Here is a 25,139-nt window from a genome sequence, read left to right as displayed (position 1 = left end):
CAGAACCCTAATTTTGAGTGCCAGCACAATACCACTGGAGCATCAGAGCTAGTTTTAAGGAAGCTGGAAGTTTTTGCAAATTGAAGTAAGGCATTTTCAAAGGAATTTTTTGAAGCCTGAGGAAGAACAGTCCATGTAAGTTAATAAGATCTAACAAACTTCATAAATCTAGTAAAAAACATTATTTAAGAGTTCATCCAAGACATATATCATCAAGATGCTTGTCTGAGATGCGGAAAGAGGTCACAAATCTAGAAGGAATGATGTGCAGACACAAGAAAGCTGTAACTGAAAAACACCTCTGTGGGACAACACGGACCGCTTCATAAAACATGTGAAGTTTTGATTCATACAGGTCCTACCTAGGTACACCACTTGTCACACTCCTGCAAAGCCCCACTTGGAGGTAGTCACCCAATAAGCCCTCACAATCAATCTTCAGAAGAAAATAAAATAAGGACTCCCCACCACACACATTCAAGTTTTTCAAACTTGTTTTTCATTATCCTGAAGTTTTTTAGCATTTACTGGAATCCATTCCTCTTTCCCAGCTTATCTTTTCTGTATGTTGCTAGATAGATTCTGTACGTGGTATTAGCTATCATTTCCTTGAGTACACATACCATATCAATTATCTGCATATTAATATAAATTTATGCTTTTATCTGTACTAATAACCACTTAAGTTAAAACTTCCATTGCAAAAAACCGATCTGAAACAACATTATGTCTAACCTGATAACAGAAACTACAATTCTAATTGTTAATGAAGACTAACCTATTTTTCCCCACAGCTCATGACAAATCACAAAACTGCAAGTCTATCCCTTTTTTGCCCCCTAAGATCCATCAAGTCATGGTTTTTCAAATCCAGCATTTTGACTTTCAAGTCTGTAAATGTCATTTACCAGATGAAATTTGCCATTTGTTTTTTCTTATACACATGTGCCTGAAACATGGCTGCCAATCATTTCTGTAGCAGGAAATACAGATGTTGTTTTGGCATTCCAGAAATGAATAGAAGATTGGAACGAGAGATAAAATTGTGAAAGCACTGCCATGCATTCCATAAAACCCAACTAATTACTAAAACATCCATGCAGATAAAGCCCAATTTCTCATAAACAATGACTTAAAGACCTTCCTTGGTAAATATTTGAAATGAACATTCACTTTGCAGTCATGTGTAGAACTACTCTGCTGATTATTATGGATACGAATAGTTCATAAGAATCCTCCAATGTATTATGCATTTAAACGAGATGGCTCCTAAGAGAGTTCGAAAAGCTTTGAAGTAATGTGTATTTGTTCTAACACAACTCTTTTTTGGTCTTATTTCTATTCAAAGCAGCATACTGTACATTCCACCTTCTCTACACATCTTTGTTATAACACCCTTTGAAATATGACAGATGCATAGCGGCACGACCATATGATAAACCTCCTTCTGAGAGAACTTCTTTACAGCGTGTGCCACGCTTTTCAACAAGAAAAACTGGAGGAAGAATTTTAACACAGAGAGTTTATATCAGCACTGAAAAAAAAATTCAAACTAAAATTCCAGCTTGATCTTCCTCATCCTGATTACAGAAGATGAAAACACGTAAATGCAATTTCACCTGCCAGTTGAAAATAATATTTTGCCAAAGCTTGAAAAACTTTTTTTGAGGGTAGACAAACTGACTGACCTCTGGAAGGGTTTGTTCCCCTTTTCTCCACATGAACAGCTTGGATAACATTAGGATTCCGTTTGCCATACAAGGGTGCAACAAGACACCCATGCACACATAGTTTCCCATTTCTGCCAGCTGGGTGCGACTCCCAAATGAAAACAGTCATTCTGAGCGTATCAGGAAACTCGCCTTTCCCCTCTCTCACTCCCCTTCCAGCCAGGGCACTGAATTAAAACAAAAAAAGTCGTTCTTGCTATTTGGTAGCAATTTAGCGTCTATTCAGAGTGGCATGGTAAAGGAGGGAGCAGGAGGGCTTGAGAACTGCTTGCAAAGGAATGAGCAATAGCACTTTATGGTAGCAAAGAGGCTCTGACACAGAGAGAGCAGAGCAAAGAGAAATCCTGAGCAGGAACACTGGAGAAAAAAATCTTACTCTTATAAGCAATATTAGGGATCATTGCTGCTCATTCACAGGAAACAAGATTCCCCGTCCTGTGCTCTTTTGGTGGGTCTCACCCAGCAAGTATCACACGCCAATTCTTCCATGTGCATTCTTTGAGATGTGCACCAACACAGAACTTTCTTTCACTGCTGGTTCCCATGCCAATGAAATTTATTATCTAAATTAATTCTGCTTTAGAAAAAAATTAATTTAAGTATTCAAATAAAATAAACTTTATTGCTTAGCAAGTGGAATTACATGGCTCATATTGTACTGGAGTCAGATAAGATAGTGGCAATAATTCCTTCTATCTTTAAACTCTATAAATGCATGAGTACTATACTGTGATTTCTTTAATTCCCTATATTGAGCCCATATGCAAATAAATGCTTAAGAGAATATTTCTACAGAGCACTGATTTAACTCTTCAGTTTTTCTCCAGTTGTACACTGGACACAGTCTAAAACGGTGTTGCTGTTTCCAATACTTACATTTAGAAGTGCCTATTGAACAATTCACGTTCAAAAACCTGCACTAATAAGGACAAAAACAGGAAAAGGAAACCCAAGTTTGAACAACAAAATGAAAATGACCAATAAATGAAGATATGATTTTTTAGATCCAGAGTAGGAAAGAGGAGAGCATCCTGCCTCCAACTTTATATTTCTTACTTAACTAAATCCTCAAAAGGCAGAAGACAAAAAGCACCCAAAAGGAAATGACTTGCCCAGACTAACACTGCAGATTGGCAGCAAAATAAGCAACAGAATCTAAGGCCCTGCCAGCATTGCCTCTAACAACTGCTTCTTGGATGAAATTAAAAAGAAAAGTTTGGAAAGCAGGAGGCCCAACCAAGGCATATATCAGGGACCAGCAGGCGTAGGAGGTCATTGTGAGCAGAAAGAGGACTTCAGGAACTATCCCAGAGCAAGAAGTGACGAGTACGGAGGGAACCTGTATGTGAAGTGAGAAGAAAGGAGCAGAACTGTACATAATCCCAAAGCTCTGAGTGACTGGACAGGACAGAGAAGCTGTGGAGAATAAGGAAAAAAAGGAGAAATAGCTGAGCAGGAAAGAGTTTTAACACAGTTTAAAAGGAAATGGCAAGTCATTCACATGAAGAGGGAGACAGACAGGAAGAAACACATGTCTGCATAGAGGGGAGGAGGTCAGGAATGGCCAGCAGATTTATGAGATCTAAGTGTCTCTGGCAGTTCCAGAGTCCAGTCAGAAATTTGCAGGGCTATTCCCAAGACACTATGCAACCTGCTACATCTCTTCAAAAAAACTCAGAGCACCTGTAGGGTTTCTAAATTTGAGAGACCTTTAGAAGATTTTAAACACGGCAGAATGAGAAATCTTTTAAAGGTCTCTCAAATTATACTATATATGGTGGTTGGATATTACTACAGTGTTTAGATTTACCAGACTTTTAAAACAGATGCCTTCACTATATTGAAACCACTCTTGATAGGAAGGCATGTGCTCAATTCCATTAAGTTCAACAACAGGTGAGAGAATTCGGTATCTTGCAATGCCCAGCCTCTATATTCTACATATTGCCCAAACTTTTTAGGAACAGCAGGCAGCTGATGAAAACATCCTCCTGTAACTGCACAGTTCAGCGTCCAGACAAACATTACTTTTTATGAAGACAACATATTTGAAGATGCTCAATTTACAGTAGATATGCTGAGTTCTTCTGTAAACTGAATATTGAGGGACTGAAAGTATCTGAGTGCACTTTGATCAGGACAAGATATTCTTGTCATGGATAACTGTAGATAATCAATAGCACTAGATTAAGGCCACACAATTCTGGTTTTGCATCTATAATAAGTAAATTATTTTGGCTAATTATAATGTCCCCTCCTTTAAAAAAAACAAACAAAACCCAGCTCATGTTCACTTGGCATAATCATTCACAAATCATGAACAGAAGCCAAATGCATTTAGTATTTGCAGCAATTAGTTTTTCTCATTTGAGAGGAAGATACTTTTGTCAGAAGCATTTTGTGTCAGGGAGCAGAAATGCTATCTTGTGACTAGTCTGAATTAAACCTCAAAATACTAAAAATGGAGTTACAGAACTTGTCACGGTCATTCCCAGTAAGTGCATTCAGTTCCAGAAAGTAAGAACTGCTTTCACTCAGCATTCAAAGGCAGTATGAAGTCATATGTCTGAAGTGATAAAAACATTATTAGAAAGATAATTGAAGTGATAAAGACATTATTATTAGGCTCTGACCAATGATGCATTCCCTGATAAACATCAGTAATAATCTCTAATGCTGAGATACTTCACAATATCCACGTGAAGGAAATTACTGACCCAGGTGGCTGGCATAAACACTACAGCTCTGCAAAATGAAAAAGAGCAAAACACTAAGATATAGGCTAGAGCATGACGACATCTGGGGACTAGTTATTAGTCAGGAACAAAGTTGGCTTCCTGTTATTGTAAAACAGTTTATGTAGACTCAGTACCTCTGTTATGTCTCCAACTGCATAAATGTGAGGAACAGAAGTAGCTTCACTGGCATCCACAATGATCTTTCCAGTTTCAGAATTAGTTTTCACTCCAACTGTCTCCAAATTGAGAGTTTCAGTGTCAGGGGCTCGGCCTTAAGGAAAAAAAAAAAAAGACATTAAAGTAAACACTATCGGGAAAACTTCAGCAGTGTTAATCTAAAAAGCTGGCATCCTTCACTGTAGGTTTCCAAGAACTTTGTGCTATTTGATAGCCCACATAGAAACATCACAAAACTGAAAAAGCTGTAAGGGTGGAAAGTATGGATATGAATTTCTTTGTGAAAGGAGCTCTATCACTATTGCCTTTGCTCAGACTATTCCAGAGAAAGTCATCCTTTAAAAATGTGCAGGACAACATCCACTGCAAAAAGTGCAAAAACCACATGGTTTAACATTTATCACACATTCTAAATTCAGTTTCCTAATGTAGCACGGATACACATATAATAACTAAGCAACTTCTACACTGAAAATTTCCAATAAACATTAACCGAATGGCGCTCAATACTAACAAACAGCCTGTTGTGCACACTTGTGGATAAAAATTATTGATAATGCTGTTCAACATTAAATGTTCCTGAAGTCCTCTTTTCTTGTTATCTTAAAGCTTTTTTAGTTCCCTCAGTTTGGATGAAAGAGTTTACCAACTTTGCTCTCAAGTCCTTAATGCTGAGTTATTTAGCTCAAACTCTGTATTTGAGCTATTTCTGTAGAGTTTAGAAACACTATTTTAATAGATTTAAAAACAAATGAGGCAAATTCTACCAAGCCTAGATTTTATTACAGCTTCCTTTTCCAACGATTTTAAATTATCTCATCTTTAAAAAAATATTTTCCTAGTGTTTTCTGCATACAGTTACCACTTAGACCACCAAAGTCTTGATAACATTACACTGAGCTCTCTATAGAGTATCTAACAAAGCAATTCCTGACCCAGAAATTGGAATCTTAAATCCTATCCAATTTTTCAAATGTATTTGAAGGTTAATAAGCACAGTGAAATTATCAGGTACTCCCAGAATTTGTAGGGAGACACAGGATGACATAGAAAAGATTACCTGAATATATCCAAATGAAGGACATTTTATAACATTGCATCCGTTTTTAGAGGCTATAAAAGAAACTGGATATATCTACATCTACATCTATAGGTCTCCTTTGCGTGAGTCATGATTTTGCATTTGATGTTAATACAGAGCTATAGCAAAGCAGAACAAAAAGGGAAATGTGTTTTCATTATAAAAACAAGCTCTTTGATGTTAACGTAGGAAATTATTAAACAAAAGGAAAGCCTGGCTTGTCAATACAGACCTAATTATATGTAAACATATGATTCACTGCTTTATACATCTGCCATATAGCCAGGCCCCCAAACAATGTCACATCTGAATGCCTCTGTAAAGACTTCTGTGTATTAATTTCATCTGGTGAAACCAACACTTCCTCTGGGAGTACTGACTGAAGCTGTCGGCACTTGGCTATCTGTCTGTCTTCCCTTCTGTTGTCCCCATGGGATGTTGATCTGCTGTTCCTTCTCTGCCCCCTGCTCCCCAGTCCTGATGCTATCAGGCAACAAAAATAATAAACCTCCAGGACCTTATCTTGGCTCGGATGTGAAACAACTTCCTACCGTTGTATTTCTTTGTGTATTGAGAGTAAAGCCTGGATATTCTGCAAATGGACAACTAATGGGGTTTTCTAGTTTCCCCTTTTTCCTGCCAGGCAGAGCCAAGAGAAAGCTTAGCACGCAATGGCAGGCACTGAAAGAGGAAAAAAAGAAAAACTGTCAATAGAGTCATTTAAAGACCTGTGACAACAACAGCTGAGTTTATCAAATCTGCAGGATAACACTTAACCTTTTGATTCCAGTCTATTTTAACATGTGTACAGATTGGTATTAATAGCTAGGAGTTACAAAAAATGTGTTGCTACTCATAATGAAATTTGTCTCTCAACTTTACTGCCTAAATGTTATTTCTGAAGGCAAACTTTAAAAAAAAACGAACTGAAGCTTTATTAGCCTTTAGCCCCATGCTGGCTCACCTCCATAAGCCAGAATTACACTTCGTGATCTTGCTTCACCTCAAATTCAGTAGCTTAGGTTAACGATTATCCAACGTGTCTTGGTAAGTTTTATGTCAAATTCAGGAAATTCTGATATTTCCCAACATTCACTTGTATTATAGAATCAGTTCTCACCACTTCTCAGTAGTATTGGATCAGAAGGACATTTGTTTCATACCCATAACCCCTACGTTTTTTACATTTAAAGCTTCAAGAAAGCATGAGTTTACAGCTTATTTCCAAGGTCCAGAGGGCAATACAAAACTATACCAAATCCTACCAGGCATGCAACACAGTGGTGGCACCCCCCGCTCACCTCCCCCTAAAGCCAGCACATACGGTTTTAGTTTGAAGACATCCACTGCCCTGAAACTGCCACAGAACAAGGAGTGTATGATTGTATGACACAAGACTAGATTTCGCTTTTATTCAAAACAGCAAGATATTATGCCAGACATCTAGAAGAAAGGTGCCAATTCAAATCTGACCTTAAGAAGGTTACCTGTCTCCCACGCTTTTAATACCACATCATAATCTCACCTTTAATAGACTCATACAATAACCACATAGCTGTGAAAACCACACAGATCCCTGCTCTCAGGGCCTGCCCCCATTTGCTCTTAACTTTAAAAGAAAAAAACAGCTTTTTGATCTGTTTTTGTAAAATCTAACAGCACGGCTTCCTAAGGAGGCTGCCAGCCAGCTTAGCTACAGAGTGGCAAGAGACTGGTTAAAGCACCCAGCTCGGACACGTGCTAGGCGTTATATTGTGATGTGGCATTTCTGTCCCATCATCTGCTGAGGGGCTCTGGTAACCACACCTGCACACAGAGTAAGGCGAAGGCAATATCAGGCTGCTGTGACCTCCAGGGGCAGAACCTTCAACAGAGGAGACTGAAGCAGCTAAACTGAGAAGAAACCATAGGCATAGTCAAGTAAATGAGTGACAGCACACTCTTGCATACAGTAAGATTTCCCAGGGTGATAAAGGTGCGGCTGACAGCAGAATTTTATAATGGGTCTTCTGCAGTTTCTTAATCACAGAAGCTGGAATGTCTGTTTGCCCCCCAGCATTTGAAAAATCCAAACTAGAGCCAACCGAGCATTTTATTATCAGGCATGATACTGCAGATGGCCACTGTGAGGATACTGCAGAGTGATAGGATGGTTCTTCAGGCATAAAACTTAAGCCCAATAGTCTTCTGCACTTCTTCCCTATACATTGGCATTTTGACACATCACTTCAAAACTTTACCCAATCCGACCGCAGTTTGACCTTAATAAAATTCTCATTTGTGTTCCCGGTCTTGGCACTCTCTCTCATCTTGTTCTGGGTACCTGACATACCCCCCAAATTAGTTTCAAGACCACTACCTTTTCCTCCTTCAAATCCCCCCTCAAAACCCACAAGGTGTTCACTAAAACATAGCCAGCTGATAATGACTAATGAAGACCAGTTCAGTGTACCCATGTTCAGATGACAAGAAAATATTGACTACAGTAAGATTAACTAAGGTAAAAAAAAAAGTTCAGAACCCTTACCACATTGATAGCAGCATACACCAGTTTTACAAGGATGTTTTTGAACATTTCATTCATTACTGATAAACTTTCAGCATGCCTACCACAGTTTGAAAAAAAAATCTGCCCCTTAGTCGGTGCTAAGGCAGTAACTGGTTCTTTGCCAAGTCAGCTAGGCTGTACTATTCCGTGTAGCATTGACCAGTAATACTCATTACACAGAGGAGTCATCTCAGCAGAGAGCTTGTGGCAGCCATGGTGCAAGCAGTAAACACCTGGCCATCACCATCCCCTGTACATCTGAAGTCACCTGCATCTGCAGACATGTTGCTTTGGTCCTACCCAATAGTTCAAAGGCTAAAAACTGGATGGCAAGATTTTGTTTGCAAAGATGAATCTAAAGCCCATCCCCTTTTCTATAGGGGCTGGCAGAGATATGCTCACAGTAGATCACAGCAATATTTTACCATATGGGACTTTTCAAGGAAAATCTCCAAATAAAATTTCTGTTTTCTTAGTTAGTCCAAACTGATTTGGTTGTAAGACTTGAAGAAAACTACTATTAAAAAGAAGTTACGTACTTAACCCTTTGTTGATATTGAACAGCAAGGATCTCATTTTACTGCACTACAAAATAAATCTGCCAAGCATCCAGTCTGACACAAAGGACAATGTGCTTGATAGCACATGATGTGCAACACCTGATACCTGTTCAGCTTTACAATGAGCTAAAGTTATATTTCCTTTTTATAGCAAAGATTATATTATTTCAAAGACACAGTGGCTTTCCTCTAAGCCTATGAATGCAAAGGAACTTGAGAGTGGTTGCTCCACTGCTCTCATCAGGGAGAAAACTCTTTCTGTAAAGCTGAACTTAAAATCTGCTGCTGGTCCTTGCTCTCTCTGTTAACAATTTCCCAGCACACTACCTCACTTTCTCTGTCAAACTCATTCCAGGATATTTTGTAAACACCTGCTTAGTTTAAGCATGGATTCAGTGTTGCTCCTCTACACAGTAAGACCCCATTAGATATGTAGTAACTCAGTATCTTTTTTAAGGACTTTGTGAATAATCCAGTTCCAGTTACAGCAGTGATCTTTTGCCATCTATTGCAAATTCAAATGGAAATACTACTCACCAATTCCTTTTATGTATAATCTGTGTTGCAGCTGCAGCACTCAATCCACAGGTTTCAGTCCTGCAATAGCTGAACCAAACCCACTCTACAAAGCCTGATCTCCTGCAACATTGCCCTGCAGCTCAGCAGTTGCCTCTGTTTATAAAGGTGTCAACCTCTACCCTTTTCTTTGGATGAAGACCCTGTATTCAATCTGTACATGCACACACTTACCATTGCTTTGTAGCTCAGGTGTATTAGGCACCTAACATATAAATTTTTTTGTGTCCTTAGGGGCAGGGGGAATACTATAGAATATTAAAAGTGTACTGGTTCCATATTGAAAGAAAAAAAAAACAAACCACACACAACCTCAAAAGCTTATCATTTCAGGAGAATTCTCACAAAAGCAGAAGACAGAGTACTACTAAAAGACAGAAGAACATCGCAGGACTAGACAGGTAGAGTCAAATAAAGGCCAAGAAAGAGCTGTTTCACTGATCTGGAATATAACAGCATAGTCACTCAGCAAGGTAGCACAGGCCCATAACAGCTACCTACAAAAGCTGTGGACTGAAACCTTTAAATTACATTAAAAAGTATCAAAACGAGATTTTGTTTTGCCTCAAATATTTTGACTGGTTCAAAAAAGCTGCTAGAAAAGCAGAGAGCATTGTGCCTGCTTTTATTAGCTTATCCATACAAGCAGAAAATTACACATTCCCAAAGATAAACAAAACTCTTCATAGAAACACAATGTAATTTTTTTTTCAAAGGGCTTACATTAAGAGATAATACTCCAGCTTACCAAACTCAAACTATGTCCCACTGTCAGTAAATACTTTTAAGATTATTCATAAAATCCTACCAAAATTCCACGACGTGCTTACAAAAATCAAGGAAATATTTACTATAATTCAGGCTACAATTAGTTAACAGTAGCGGCTGCTTTTTAACTAACTCTACAAGCTGACTTTCTTCAGTCAGTATTGTAACTGGCACATCTGCAGACAGGAAATCCTCAACACTACCAAGTTTCCCAGACTATTATCTGAGACACCTGGTGTGGGTGTGTTGATACAGAGCAAAACAATGAATCATGCCAACTGCACATCAATTAACCAGCTTTAACTATTGATGTGTTTAATCCTTAAGGGTGGACCGCCAACTCGAACACGGAAAAAAGTCAACACAAAAAACCCCAAAGCCTCAAACTGTTCGTTTTGCAGTTTCTAAATATGGATTGTAACTCGAATCTGTGACAAAAATTAGAATACATGTTGTTCCTCTGTATGAAATAGTGAATGGAGTCACATTACAACTGAGCTGCAATGGTGTATCATGCAACCTTATTCCACTGTAATTAACACTAAACCAAGATTTTTTTCATATTATTTCGATTTAATAGCTCTTTTTTCCATCTTTGACAAAAGTAAACAAATTGACATGACATTTCACAGGTGTGACTGTTCCTCAGTGTACTTTTACCAGGAAGCTTGAGAAAAATTAAATACAGCATTTAGAAACCCACTTTTTGGAAACATTTTCATCTCACCTCATGAATATTATTCTGCAGTTTTCAGCATCGTCACACCTCCAGATAGCATGACCCTTTTTTGCTCTTGGCAAGGACTAGTGTCTTTGATTGGTTCTGGTGAGCACAATCCATTATTATAGGCTGTTTCCCCAATTTATAGAAGCCCATTACATTTCTAAGAGAACAGTAATCACAGTAAGCAAAAGAAAATGTTTGTCACAGCACACAACCTGCTCTCTGTTTTGGGTTATTAGGAAGATATAAAGCTGACTTAACCAGGGGAAAGGAACAACAGGACAACAGATTTAATCCACTGGGCAAAATACAAAATGCTGTAAATGATCTGTTCCTGTTTCCTGTAATGGATCTATTCTACGACCACAAGAACTTTATCTGTTATTAACAAATGAAAGAGTAATGCTTCCCCACTACGCTAAAACAGTAGTGTCAGATAAAAAGAATAGCATAAAAATGAAGTAGTAAAAGGAATTGCTAAAGCTGCTAGTAAAACTGATCGTTCCTCTGCATCAAAACAGATTTCTTGGGCAGTAAGTTTAAGCCTATTTACTTTGTTCGCCAGATATCACCTGCTTGCCAAATATCACTACTACCTTTAGCCATCCATTATTTATCTAGCATTCCAGATATTCACAAAACTTTATAAGCACAGAAGACAAGAGGTCTCCTATTCCGGTGGGCATGCAGTCCCTCTGAACCAATATAGCAACTGAGGGCCAACTCATAACAGCAACAAACTAGCAGCCTGGGGAGGCAACGCAGAAAGTATGTTCATTCCTGCGGCCTGGAGCCTTGTACCATACATCATTTAGTGTGTTAATCCTTACAAGAAGTAGCATTTGACTCAAAGAAGGCAAAAAATAGATTTCATTCCCATTTCTTGTGATTATGCTCATAGCCATTTGTCACAAAATTCTTTTAAACTGATTTACTCTGACTTAGGCATCATATCTCAGTTCTGAGGGGTCCGAGATACGTGAAAGTTCCTAAACAGATTTCAAAAAGCTCTAACGTTCCAAGGTTCCCTGCAATGAGCTCGGATTTTTAGGGACAATTACTTCTCTTTCTCTGAATTGGACGATGGCTGCAGTAACAAACTTAAGCAGCGCGGTTTAGAAAAATTCCTAGAAGAAACGGTAGCCTCTTGAACAGGATAAATAGGGACTTGTAGCGAATAACTTCATAAATAAGTCAGGAGTACGGAATTAGAGAATACTACCTGCACCACAGAGGTTGCTGGAATTCATGGTCTCACTCTCTAGTAAATGTGAGGAAGACTACATGGTCTCCCATTTATTGCAAGCCGTGCAAAAGTAGTTACCATGGATTTCTTCCATTCACTGTAACTTTCATGTGTTTTTAGACTGTAAGCGAACAAGTCAGGCATGCAAGAAAAGAATTAAAAACCTATCAAGTTTAGGTCACTAAATATTTAATATTAAAAAAAAAGGACGAGGCTGTTTGGCCTCTTGCAACGTGATGAGAAGACTTCATTTTCAGAATTGCATTGCAAATAAATGTTAAGATAATCAAGTTTACCTACTGCCCACATCACTGTGTCAAAGGAATCCGTTTCTTCTGTGCCCAGGTCAGTATTTTTCCAGGTGACTTGCAATCTGTTGTTCTCCAATTTTTCAACTGTGGTTGGGAAACACCTCTTTAAAAATTTTGTGCCGTAAGATTCCATGTGCTCAGTTACTAAAGATGCCATTTGCTGTTGAGTAGGGGGAAAAAAAAATTGTTTATTCTTAGATATATGACCTTTTTAATGTAAAATGCTCCTTCAGCTGTGTTCATGAAAATCCAGTAAATACACTGTGCATTTCAAACTTTCTTTGTCACTTAGTTACTATGCGTTGTCAACACACGATAATTTATTGAGCCACTATGACCTGCAACTCCATTCCAAGAGGCATCTACCTCTGAACACTCAAATTATTTTCAAAAAAGTAAAATAGTATATGAATAAACAGGTTGCTTTTAAATCATTTGATGCTTATACAAAAATAGCATCTAGAGCATATTCAGTTTAACAGTACCATAATTACCATTTTCTGGCAGCTTGATGAGAATTAAGTACTTTCATAAAGCTAAGGAAGAAAAATATTTCCCTTTGCCGTGACACCTGTCATTTCTCTGCAATGACTATGAATCACTAAGGTTTCCTGGAAAGTTCTACTACAAAAAGGAAATAATGCTTTTGTCCTAAGAGCCTGTTTGAAATAATGCCACACCACAGTCAAGTAGTGAAGCGTCACATTGACAGGTTTATCCAAAGATGTCATTGCTCTTGACTGCAGTAATTCTGGTTGCACTTTGTCAAAGAATACGTTTATTACTTAAAGGATACTATCACAAAACCACTCACACAGAACAACTACATGCAAGCTCTTGGCTTACAAAACTATTTTCAAAATTGATATTACCTAATATGAAGGCAACGGCAAGGTTATATCTCTTCAGAAACACGATAGCTCACTAACCAGTTTCCATCAGACTCAATGTGCCTACAGACTGAACGTAATTATTTTATCTCTATTAATACTTTAACTTTGAAATGTTCATTGTGCTCTTCCCGCCTACAGGGGATCAAGTTCTCAGAGAAAGCCCTACTGTAAGTGCTTTATGAAGTGCCACACACACACTCTTAGCACTATTCCCTGCTTGCTCAGATCTCGTGTTGCTACAGGTGTAGATCTCTGCAATGATGAGTGCAAATCCCAAGACACATTCTTATACCATGTTTTGCAAACTCGGGTACACATACCACTAGTTTTAAGGAAGCCACTTCAAAGCGGGAGTGGCTGGCATGCAACCAGGAGCTGTCACTACTTGCAGTGGTACTTGTCACTGCTGCTTCTAACGGCAATACTCCCTCTTCAAATACTGTGCCGTTACACATGAAAGTAATTTTCCTACACACTGTGTGTGCAAAGAAGTTCCTAAAAACCAGCCCATAGTTCTATCACTCTTTCATCAACTTTGGCCTGTAAATGTTTTGTACTATTGCAATTAAGCATTAAAAAAAATCCTAATTCATGATACCAGGAATAATTAAGTTAATGTGCATTCATTCCCATTCTGAAAACACTATTTTCAAGTGATTAACATGACACAGTCTTCATTCTTAAGGCTGACACTTTCCAAAGTTATCTGCCCGAGAAAAAATCTGGTGGAAACTTCAAAGAAAACGTTCACTGCGCATGTGAGTGAACACCCAGAACCCTCTCACTGTCTTACACTACAGAAATTTTTCCTTCAAAGTACTGTTAGCATCAAATCTTGCAGGGACTGAAGATTCACAGTCACCTTTAACATACTCTCCCTACAGATCTAGAGACCAAAAGGACTATCAGGCCATCAAAGAGATCATCTAACCTGTAGAACAGAGGCTACAAACTCACATCCAAGGAACACCTTTACTGGGTCCAGTAACTTGTCTTTAACCTAAATCTGCTATACTACCTTCTACTGCTTCTTTAAGCAGTTATACTTTTTGCACAAATCCTATATAAAACCTTTTTTTTGTTTGTTTGTTGCTGTCTTTTCTCGTTGTTATTTCTAATTGCTTTTATTCTCTTTATTCAGGAATGGATTTCTGGCCAAAACTATTTTCTGTTTTGTCAGCACAATCGTGACCACTTATACTTTTAAATAAAACTCCTCAAAATCTTTCCCAATTTTGAAACACATTTTTTTTCTCTTTAAATTTCCCTGCCTCAAAGTTTTTGCTTTTAATTTTCTCCAGCTTAGGGTTGATTGATAGTTCCACTGAAATCACCGGGGGTTTTTTACCTAGTTATAACCACCACTGTTTTGAAAATGGTAAGGTCGAGATTTCCAATTCCTATGTCATTACAAACTTTCAGCTTAGTGATTTATTTATATTCATCATAATGAACTCCACATTGAACTACTTCGTGTTAAGTCCAATAATTTATTTTAAAAAGCATTATCTGTAACTCCTAGAAATTCAGGATTATTTTAATGAGATTGTCTAATGTTCTTAGCAGTGGCATAAATCCCTCCCCTGCTTCCCAACCTTTTCAACCTTCTTGTCAATTAAGCAGGAGGAAAAAAAAAGATTTACTTTTCTGAGTACAGTATCAAGAGATACGATAGGAAAACAAAAGCTAATGTTTATTTAGTTTCTCTTCAGAAAGCACATACTAGGAAACGTTTGGAGAAGCCAACGACACTTTTTCTTTAGGACACAAAAATAATCAAATATACTTTTAAATATATTTGATATATAAGGAGATAGCCCGTACTCACCTGATCAAACCCACGAAGTGGGATACTTCTCATCATGACTGTAGTGTCCAACCCAATGCCCGTTAGGAAACCAGCACACTCAAGTGAAACATCTTGTGAAGCATCAGTTAAGGAAATATAAACAATAATTTCATATAAATGCAATATAAAAGGGTAGTATACAAGTGGGCTTTTTACCTAAAGATATCAAGTTCTCCTCACACAGACATCTTCAGCTTGCTTTTATTCCATTGAATAAAACTCCAAAGCCTTAGAATATTTTCCTCGTAGATAACGTTGTTTTTAAGATCCTGAGAATTTATCCTCAGCTGACCTTAATTCCCATGATGCTACTGCATAGAAAACTATTACTATTCTAGTACTAACTCTACTACAGGGCATGGGCAAAGGAATTCTGAAAATTCAGCTTTCATAGGAAAGACAGCTATGCTGCTTACAATCATAAATCATCACAGCTTTTTCAAAGGATACAGCTGGCTCCAACAACCAACCTGTTACATAAAAAGAAAAAAAAAGAATAAAGCAGTGGAACGAGCTTGTGCATATTTCTGCACAACCAAAACATTATTTTCCGAAATATGTATAGTTACAAAATTACAGGTTTGAGGAGTGGATCTGATGTTGCTAGATGGGAAGAAAGAGCGTGGCTTGTCAACTCCAACAAAGACAACACTATAACATGTGGACTTATTTTATTAACAGAATAAAAAAAGAACAGGCTTATAAGACATAAGGAATTGCTTTTATATTGTAAAGAGACATTTAAACACATACTCTGAAAGACAAAGTGAAGAAAGGCATGAAAAACTCAGAGAAACCAGCAAGGTTAAGAGGCATCACAAATATTTCAATTGTGCTCTGTGACATACCTCCGTTGGAAACATCTGGAGCAGACACCAACAGGTTTTTCCCCCAGTGCCTGTTGTACTGATGCCTCATCTGTACAGGGCCTCTCGGCACCGCTGCCTCTGAGACAGCAGGCAACATATAAACGTACAGACATGCAGCAGTCTTGTGGGCACTCAAGTACATCTCAAAATTTCTAGAGGTATCTTAATTACTAAATATATATTTTTTATTATTTTTAAGAAAACTTAACATAATCGGAAGTTAAGCACATTTGAAATTCATCATCTTCCTGTCAAGCAGATTACAATTCCCAATATAAGATTTTATTCATTGCTAAATTTCATTTTGATTTATAACCATCTGCTTTTTCATCAGCTGATTTATCCAAATGCCAAATATTTGCCTTTCCTGTCTTTAAAAGTCTGTATAAGCTGTTATAGAAAATCCGTTTAATAGATTTACCTAGACTAGTATTTACCAAATACATCCATTTTAGATCTGAAATAAAACTCCAGCTCCCATCTCTCCTCATATTTCACACCCTTTCGACCAAGAATAGCACTAAAGTTGTCCATCAACACTTTAAATTTATGAGGTGTATCAGCTCTCCAGCACAGCAGTTTCCATGCCTGTCCCCAGATGCCCTATACGCTGCAGCCATCCTCTCTCTTCTGGCCATCTCCTCCGTTCCCTACGTCTGCTGGGTACACAAAAGGCAGAACGCTCAGCCGCTGTTCTGGAGGTAAAAGCGGGTCCAACCAGCCAGTCGCTGACACTCAGCTGCTGGACAGGCTGCGCTCACGTTCCTTTGCTGCTCACGTGTTATGCAGATTGTTAAAATCACACAGTTTGGAGATGCACCCCACATCGTATTTCCACTTACAACAAAGTCTTCTGTTAAGTTTTTGAATTAGGAAAAAAAAAGCATCACTAGGGATCAAAATTTCTAGTTACTATGAGAACAGTGTAGAATGTTAGGCTCTTTCTGACTATGATTTTCACATATGGGAAGACATGCTTTATAAAGAACTTTCATCCCCATGCTTTATAGAGAACTTTTCATCAAAAAACAAGACAAAACCACAACACTCAGAACCCACCTGAATATTTGGCACATTTTTTCTGTTTATTTTGGGCGTTTTTTAAAGCAGGTCTCTTTCATACTGCCATATTCAAAAGGTAAGAAAGTAACTTTGGATTTTTGTGTACAGAAGAAGTAGTTTGCTAACTGCATTTTGGAAAGCTAGAAATTTTAGAAATTTACTTTAAAAATTCAAAATACAAACTCACATAATCACAGAGTTTAAATAGGTTACTTAAAGTTAGGAGGATAAGCAAGGAAGCATAAGCATTATAAGCATAAGTCACAGAACCTTATCATATTCTTTTATCCATATCCAACCTTGTTTGACTGTTTTGAGGAAGATAAGTTTTAGCAACACAAACGACAATGCCAGCAGAGAGAACAGTTGCATGGAAATAATCCATTACGTAAAGACCTTTTCCCTCAGCAGCTGTGCCTCCATTAATTCAAAAACTCTAAGCAACAAAGCAAAACCATTTTGACAAAACATGCTCCAAAGAGGTAAAAATTCAAAGTAGTCCGATGACAAGAAGGAACATATTTGAAATATCAACCTGTAGCCTACACATCCCCCACTGTTTCATATTCTACATTTTGCCTGATTCCTGGCTGAAGCAGTAGACGCTAGTATGGTGCTTCACAAAATAAACATAAACCCTCCAGTCCATGGAAAAACAGACACAAACTGAAGGCTAACACAAAGTGCTGCATGCATTGCAATCTCTTTATGAGGATTTATCATTCATCAATTCCAACTAGAATTGACAAAGCAATGATCCTCCCTCCGCCCTGTTACCAGGAAAACTACTGGCATACACGCTTACAAAGACAGAAATGTGTTTCACAGAAGGACATCAAGAACCTTAGAAAATGAAAATATTTTATATGTGAACATGTACGGCAACTAAAAACAAATGTTAGAGGCATGATGGAGCTCTGCAGACTGCAAATTTGGCTTCTCTTTTTGGCCCTGCCACGGAGTAAGGCCCTAGGAAAGTTATTCTTGCACCACACTGCAAGAGAGAAACAAGTCCAATGCTCAGAAAGCTCTTCACACAGCGCATCCTGTGCGAACAGAGCAGAGCAAAACAGTAGGTGAAACACTAACTTGTGGCCTATACCTTACCCTAAACCAATCTGCACCATCTCCCAGTTCTAACAAAGATGCTTTTAAACTTCCAAAAAGCGCAGACGTGGGGGCTGCTGCTCGGTGAGCTCCAGGGATTGCAGAGTCAGTACAACACACGTTTTCTCACAAAAGACCCTAGATATCTATCTATCCTATAATAAAAACATACAACTTCTGAAGGTGTACAGAGAACAGGTTGAGGTAAAGAGATTAAAATCTGCTAGTCTGGGGTTTATGTTTGACAAACAATTTAACACAGTGGGAAATAATTTTTTCCAGCATTAGGGCATCTGATTCATCTCTGAATGGATGATCACCCCCTCTTTTAGCGTGTAGCTCCTGGAAAGTGCTGCAAAAAGCCACATGCTGCCCATAAAAAAGTATCTATTGGAGATTCACAGGGAATAGAATGAGAATATCTGTAATTTGGGCATATGTTTGCTCTTCTTTTTCATTAGATGAAAAATAGATGCCAGCTGGCACTCATTCATAGTATCAGCAGCACGTTATTTGCAATTTCTTCTACAAACTAGAGGGTTCCTGGGCATTGTCAGTGCCTAATAAAAAAGTTAAGAAAGCAAAACCTAACCTCCTTCACACCTGCTCAATCTCTCACTCGTTCTGAACATATCTCAAGGCATCTTTTCTAATTCACTCTGCCAAAACCCTTCATCTCAGTAGCGAGAATTTCTTCACAAGGTTTGTATATCTAAGGGACTTTTAAGTTGGTTAACGGTTTGCCTTTTTTTTTTTTTTTTAAATATCAATAACTGCAGGACTGACAGTTCTATAACCCCCAGGCATGTAATTTGTAGCTAAGATATGTACGTTTGGAGAGGGAGAAAAGAAAGAATAAGTACAACACAGCTCAAACTAAAAACAAAAGGTGTTAAACTGAACCTTGGGAATATTTATAATAGAAACAAATCTGACAGAAACAAACCTTTAACAACTCCCTCCTTCATTTGCTAGGACACAGCCTGATAAAGCACAGAAATGCTACTGTAGCCCCTGCAGGCTTATTTTGACTAAATCTCAGGAATGCAACATATAAACACTAGACTCCCACATTACACTGTTACAACTTGCATTAGCAGCAACGGGACAAAACCCACATTTTCACAGAAAAATCTTACAGGGATAAATCTTATGTTTAGTTTTTGGGAGGCGGGTTGGTGGTTTGGTTTTGTTCTTTAAAAAACAACTTCCTCACATAAACCACGCTCTCAAAATTCAAGAGGTGACTGATACACTACAAACAACAGCAGTTTACTTCCCTTTTTAAACTGTACCAAGGAGCCTTGTTGATCTATTTGATGTCTAGTTTAACACAGTACATTTTTTATATTAGAAAGTCACAGCCATGAATGGGAGCTCTGTCTTCTCTTATAGTTTCAAGTCTCTTTTTCTTATATATACTTTGCTTTTTCTAGAATTGCTCAACAGAGAAAACAATAGCATTATCTGACTTTCATGCTAGCAAATGTGCATTTCCTATCACAATTATTCGCATCAGCAAATTGTTCTGTAGTGCAGTGTTGACTCAGAATCTTGCTGTGCTATGTGCTGTAAAACCCAAAAAGACTATGGCATTTTAGGATCTCCACTAAAAACAATTTTGTAGTATTTCAGTTAAACAAGAGCTCCCAAAGCATAAGAAAAGGCAAAAGTAACCCAATTGTCTCATCATATTTTATTTTGTTATCAGAACTGCCACCACTTATAAGAACATAAAATTATGTTGGATTTTCGCTCCTAATTGAAGTGCAATTTCACATACACCCATAGCAAAGAATAGGGACACTACAGCCTTCGTTTAAGTTTATGCTGCCCTCTTGTGACTTCCATGTATAATTGCTACAGCAAACAAGTCACCTTAACCTAAGATGGTAAAAATCTATATTTAATTTGATTTTAGAAAGGAATTTCATAAGATGGGGAGGGGAAAAAAAAAAAATCTATTAGTTACTAATGAAGGTTGGTGGTGTGATGTTGACGCATAACAAAACAAATTCTCAGAAGGAAAACAGAAGGACAGAAAAAATTGGTGTATAAAAGGCAATTTGGAACATTTTTCACCTTGCCATCAAGAAAAAGTACGAATGCCAGCATCTGTTAAAGCCATGGTAAGGTAACTTACGTTTTTCCAGGAGATTCTTTTAACCAGAATAGATCATCACTTGTGATTCCATACTCGAGTGCACCTGCAACCTGTGAACACACAGGTAAGATGATCTTGAATCCACAATGCAAGTCCTGGCAGCAAAGCAAGCTAATAGCAACTTGGGCTGTATTAGCTGAAGTACAGCCAGTAGACCAAGGGGAATATATCTGGGGTTGCCCAGATAGATTATCCAGTCTCTGTCTTTGGAGATTTTCAAAACCTGACTGCAAAAAGCCCTGAGCAACATGATCTGACCTCACAGCTGACTCAATAGCTGACCCCCAACCTCCCTGAGCAGGAGGTTGAACTAGATGACCTCTAGAGATCCCTTCCAACCTGAATTATCCAACAGCTCTAAGCAACACCAACATACTAAATTGATGCAAATTGTTTTCTATGGAAATATTTTTCTGAAAAGCCTGTGCTTTCTATAAAAGAATTTTTCACATGACACAAGTACAGAAATCTCTCATGTGTTACTTTATATTTACATTCTTTATCATCCAAACATTCATTATTATCTGCAACAAAACCAGTAACGCCATTGGAGTCGTCAGATGGCAAGTGTAACTTACATGCGTAGGATATTTTGGTCTTCCTCCAGTAGCAATGACAATATTTTCTGCAGTAACAATAGTCTACAAACAGAAATACAGAATCAAAATCAAGCATTTGAAATCCTTTTACCTGCCTTTAGATTTTATCTATGTACAAATGAGTGATAAATGAGAAAGCTGGCACTACCATATGCTACTTATATGACATAACAATCAGCAATGCATTAAAAAAAGGAGGGAGATAAAATAAACTAATACATGCAGGAGTTTCTCCTACACATTCTCTAACAGCTTTTGTTTTAATATTAAGCTTACAACTGTTCCTATACTGGACAAGGGTCTGATGACTACTTGGAAGCAACAGTTGTGCACAAATGGCAGCTTTTTAAAATCAATTTTTGCTTAGGACAAAACACACAGAGATCACAGCCCGTGGATTCTGTCTTTAAGGCCTGGAGTTAAGCTACCTCAAATGTGGCACGTTTTTAGAAAATGCTAGGCATCTACCCCCAACAACTTCTGCTCTCTCAAGCTGGTATTAATATTATTAATTATATAATATATTAATTATATAATGATCCTCAAAAAGGTGTTAAAAAACACATGTTCAGTCTCCTGTTAAACATGGAGAAACGGCCACCAGTCTGTTACATGACCCAGGTGCTTGAAGCTGTGCATTCAGTGTAATTGCCTCCCACACACAATTTTGTATTAGAAAGCTAAGCACCCTTACAATTCATCTGAAGGAGGAAAACATCTTAGACTGATCTAATGCCCAGAGCAGTAAGGAGATGTTGGTCCTCTCTACATCTCTGTAAGCATCTAGCAAAGCAGTACGACTCTGACCAAAAAAAAAAAAAAAAAGAAACAAACCTTTTGCCTCAGCATTTCCATCTGCAAAGAAAAAAGTAATGACATCTAACTGACAGGTTAGAGGCTAGGGACTCAGCAGGCAACGGTCAAGCTCATAAACATCTTCTCTAGGTGGAAAATGCAAATCTCCCTCATGAAAACAATACTGAATTCCTAAAGCAATTTGCAAAAGTACGATCTAGCTCCCAGTTGACCTGAAAACCAACACATGAAGACCTGAAATGTTTGAAGTGAATGATACTGCAGAAATCAGCACAGCAGCTCACCTCTTTACCTGCTTTTGTTAAACCACGGATTGTATGTGAATCAGAAAAACTCCCTTTCAGGTTGAAGTATTTCACCTTCCTGTTTAGAAGAAAACAGCAACATTAATGCACACTTAATGAAGAATAGGAATGAAATACAATCAGCTACTTTTTCCATATCTGAAGTGCTAAAAAGCATAGCAAACAGGCATAGAGAAGTAAAAGGAAGAAAGCATCTCATTTCATAGGATTGTTTGCAGCTCTGTCACACAATTTAAGTCACTTAATTCTTGTGTCACAGTTAATTCCTCTATACAGCAGAGTACCTAACCTTGTAACATACTTTGGGATCAGGTTATTGAGTTCTTCAAATGATACATTTTCCACCAGCCATAGCATTACTCTCTATAACATTACTAATACAATGCTCATTTGAGCATTGAGTACAAAAGTGACTCAGCCAGAGTCACAAGACTAGTACCTGCTAAATTATCTATTAATATAATTCCTCTATAAAAGGAACTGCATGCTGAAAAACTTGGAACCATTTCTGCACTGAAAGCAAAAAAATCAGCTGCTTTAGTGTAGTGTTATCTATGGGCTTGTATGGCATATAAATTTTGGTGGACAAGCTTGGAATTATCTTGAGAAACCCTGACTACTTCATATTAATGAAAAACCTCTCCAGATTAAAGCGAGCATTCCCTGATCACTACACTGTTAGAAAGTTTTCACGTATGGTCACTTCCAACCGCTATTTCCCAGAGAAGAAAAGGAACGAGGGGGGAAAAAAAACATCACTTACATTGGCAAGGACACTTACAGTCCTGAGCAGAAAGGACTTACAAACTCAAAATACTAGCTCTAATGAGAAACTCCAAAGGCAATTCTACAAGGAGAAGAAGAGCTCCTTGACTGTGGGAAGAAAGATGAACTTCGAAGTTTTATTTACTTGTCTTGTAGTTGCACTCTGTGTCCCCAGTTCAAGGATTTCACATAATTCTGAACAGCTTGTGCCATCACAGACCTATCACAAAACAAGAAACCAAACATGAAGTCGTCACATTACAAATTCAGATTATGCAACTCAAAGATACAAGCAATTGCTAGAAATTAGGAATGTTGTACAGTACTTTTTGTTACAAATTATCAAGTCCAAATCAACATGATATCTGCCCTGATAAACTAATAAATACAGTTTTGTGTTTTAAACAAGCAGCAGTCTAAAAAGCTTCATGCAAAATTCACTTCCCTAACTGTCCCTAAGTAAACACCAACTGGGAAAAGTTGTTATGCATTTGCAGCACATAGGAGTGGATATGGGCAATGATCTTTACCAGGTATGATGAACAGGTTGGGCTATATTCCAGCCATAGTGTTGGGCATCTTTAAGGGCGCTCCCTAAAAGGGCTGCTTGATGCATAAGCTTTTTAGGAATGCAGCCAACATTCACACAAGTTCCACCAAGTCCCCATTTGGTTCCTTGGAGAAAAAAAAAAAAAAAAAAAGAAAGAAAAAAGTAAACATATTGGGTTAGCGTAACTTAATGCAGTTGGGTTACTTAGAGAATTAGGTTGTTCATGCAATTAGTCAAGAAGTTCTGAAACAACGCACAGTTTACTATCTCCTACAGATCACTCTCTAACTCTGCTTATGTTAATTTGTTTTGATAAAAACCATCTCTCTATATTTTTCTTCTAAAATTCAAACCATCCCAAGATGTTTCTCACAGTTCTGAAGATCCAATTACTACACGTTCACATTTGCTTATTTGCCTTTGCAGATCTTATTTCACATATTGTACATGAAGAGCCTCAACATGATGCGATTCATAATTCTTAGAAACTGTAAATGACTTTTTGACAGTGACAATATTCTCACATATTTAAGTAAGTCCAAAGTCTACTACAAACGGTAGCATCAAACACTGCTAACAGCCTTCATGTGCAGGGGAAGCAGGCAGAGCTGGGACATCATTGGAGGGAATGAGCACTAGAGCAAACTCAGCTTAAGGACTTTTCCTACAAGCGAAGCAGGCAGCAATCTGCTCACCTAGGCAACCGTTTTATACACATCTGAATATTATCCTAGTATTGCTCTTCCATACCTTGTGGAGAAGGTTCCACATAATCCAAAACGGCCACTTTCCTTCCAAACTGAGCAGCTTTAAACAAAAAGCAAGACAAGATATTTAGAGGAGGCAGAAATACACAAACTTAAACATTTTTAGTAGCACAGGTACAGAGTAAGAGTACAGGAGATGATGGCCAGTAGTTTATGCTGTCTAACTCCAGATGCCAGACTAGGGACCCAGGCTGCCGAGGTAGTCAGCAGAGTCTCCAGAAGGCACTTAATAACCAGACTGGAGCCTCCAGCTTCCACCGACCCTAAACATGCAATTTGATCCCAAATGAAACGTTTAAGAACCTTGTGGGTTGTTGAGCATGTTACATCGAGTTACAAAGGGGCAAGGTTCTCTACAACAGTTAAACAGTTCTTGGAAATGGTCTGAAGGGACCGTTGTTTTAATATGTAAATAAGAAACAGTATAATTTAAAAAATACAGTATCTAGGGAGGCACTCAGAGCATTTTACAATAACAGTGAAATAAAAGCTTATTAGATTTTCCCATGACAAAAGAAGAAATATTTTTTAAAAGGTTAATGGGAAAGCCAAACAAGATCACTCCACCTGAGGGTGTGAATCAATCTGCACATTAACTGTATGGAGCTGAGTTAATGATTAATGTGCAGGGACTGAGGTATACTGTGTTCCTTGAAAAGCTTTAGCATTATCAGTAACACTTCTCTTAGTGTCCACTTAAGCTAAAACAAAACTTTTGTTATTTATACATACAAACCTTCTTTTGCACAAGCAAGGCCTCCAGACCCTCCACCAATTACCAGAAGATCATATTCGTTCTTTCCTGTGAAGAGGATGTGAAAAAAGAAGGAAAAGAAACAGGCAAAGAAGATGGAAGAGGTATGTAAGAAAGTAAATATCAAAAAGTACACTATTTTTTACAATTGATTATTGCTGATTTGGGTTTTCTTTACTT

At 37.9% G+C, this 25,139-nt stretch overlaps 1 protein-coding gene across 3 annotated transcripts in view; it reads right to left on the bottom strand.

Annotated features, from left to right (window-relative positions):
* TXNRD2 (thioredoxin reductase 2) overlaps positions 1 to 25,139 on the bottom strand; it is a 36,751-nt gene that overhangs the window by 10,147 nt on the left and 1,465 nt on the right. For all 3 annotated transcript variants that reach the window (XM_087754812.1, XM_087754811.1, XM_087754814.1), the window contains exons 2-12: positions 24,942 to 25,007; positions 24,189 to 24,245; positions 23,419 to 23,563; positions 23,034 to 23,108; positions 22,103 to 22,181; positions 20,982 to 21,044; positions 20,383 to 20,453; positions 15,652 to 15,671; positions 15,181 to 15,272; positions 12,445 to 12,619; positions 4,603 to 4,739 (exon numbers count right to left, since the gene is read on the bottom strand). In XM_087754812.1, the coding sequence (XP_087610938.1) occupies positions 4,603 to 4,739; positions 12,445 to 12,619; positions 15,181 to 15,272; positions 15,652 to 15,671; positions 20,383 to 20,453; positions 20,982 to 21,044; positions 22,103 to 22,181; positions 23,034 to 23,108; positions 23,419 to 23,504 (798 nt within the window). In that variant the 5' untranslated portion in view covers positions 23,505 to 23,563; positions 24,189 to 24,245; positions 24,942 to 25,007. The remainder of the gene's footprint in view (positions 1 to 4,602; positions 4,740 to 12,444; positions 12,620 to 15,180; positions 15,273 to 15,651; positions 15,672 to 20,382; positions 20,454 to 20,981; positions 21,045 to 22,102; positions 22,182 to 23,033; positions 23,109 to 23,418; positions 23,564 to 24,188; positions 24,246 to 24,941; positions 25,008 to 25,139) is intronic.

The sequence above is a fragment of the Nipponia nippon genome, unplaced genomic scaffold, assembly GCF_047370975.1.
Source record: "Nipponia nippon isolate SJK-2023a ecotype South Korea unplaced genomic scaffold, ASM4737097v1 scaffold_18, whole genome shotgun sequence".
NCBI lineage: Eukaryota > Metazoa > Chordata > Aves > Pelecaniformes > Threskiornithidae > Nipponia > Nipponia nippon.
This window is presented reverse-complemented; position numbering and strand designations above follow the sequence as displayed.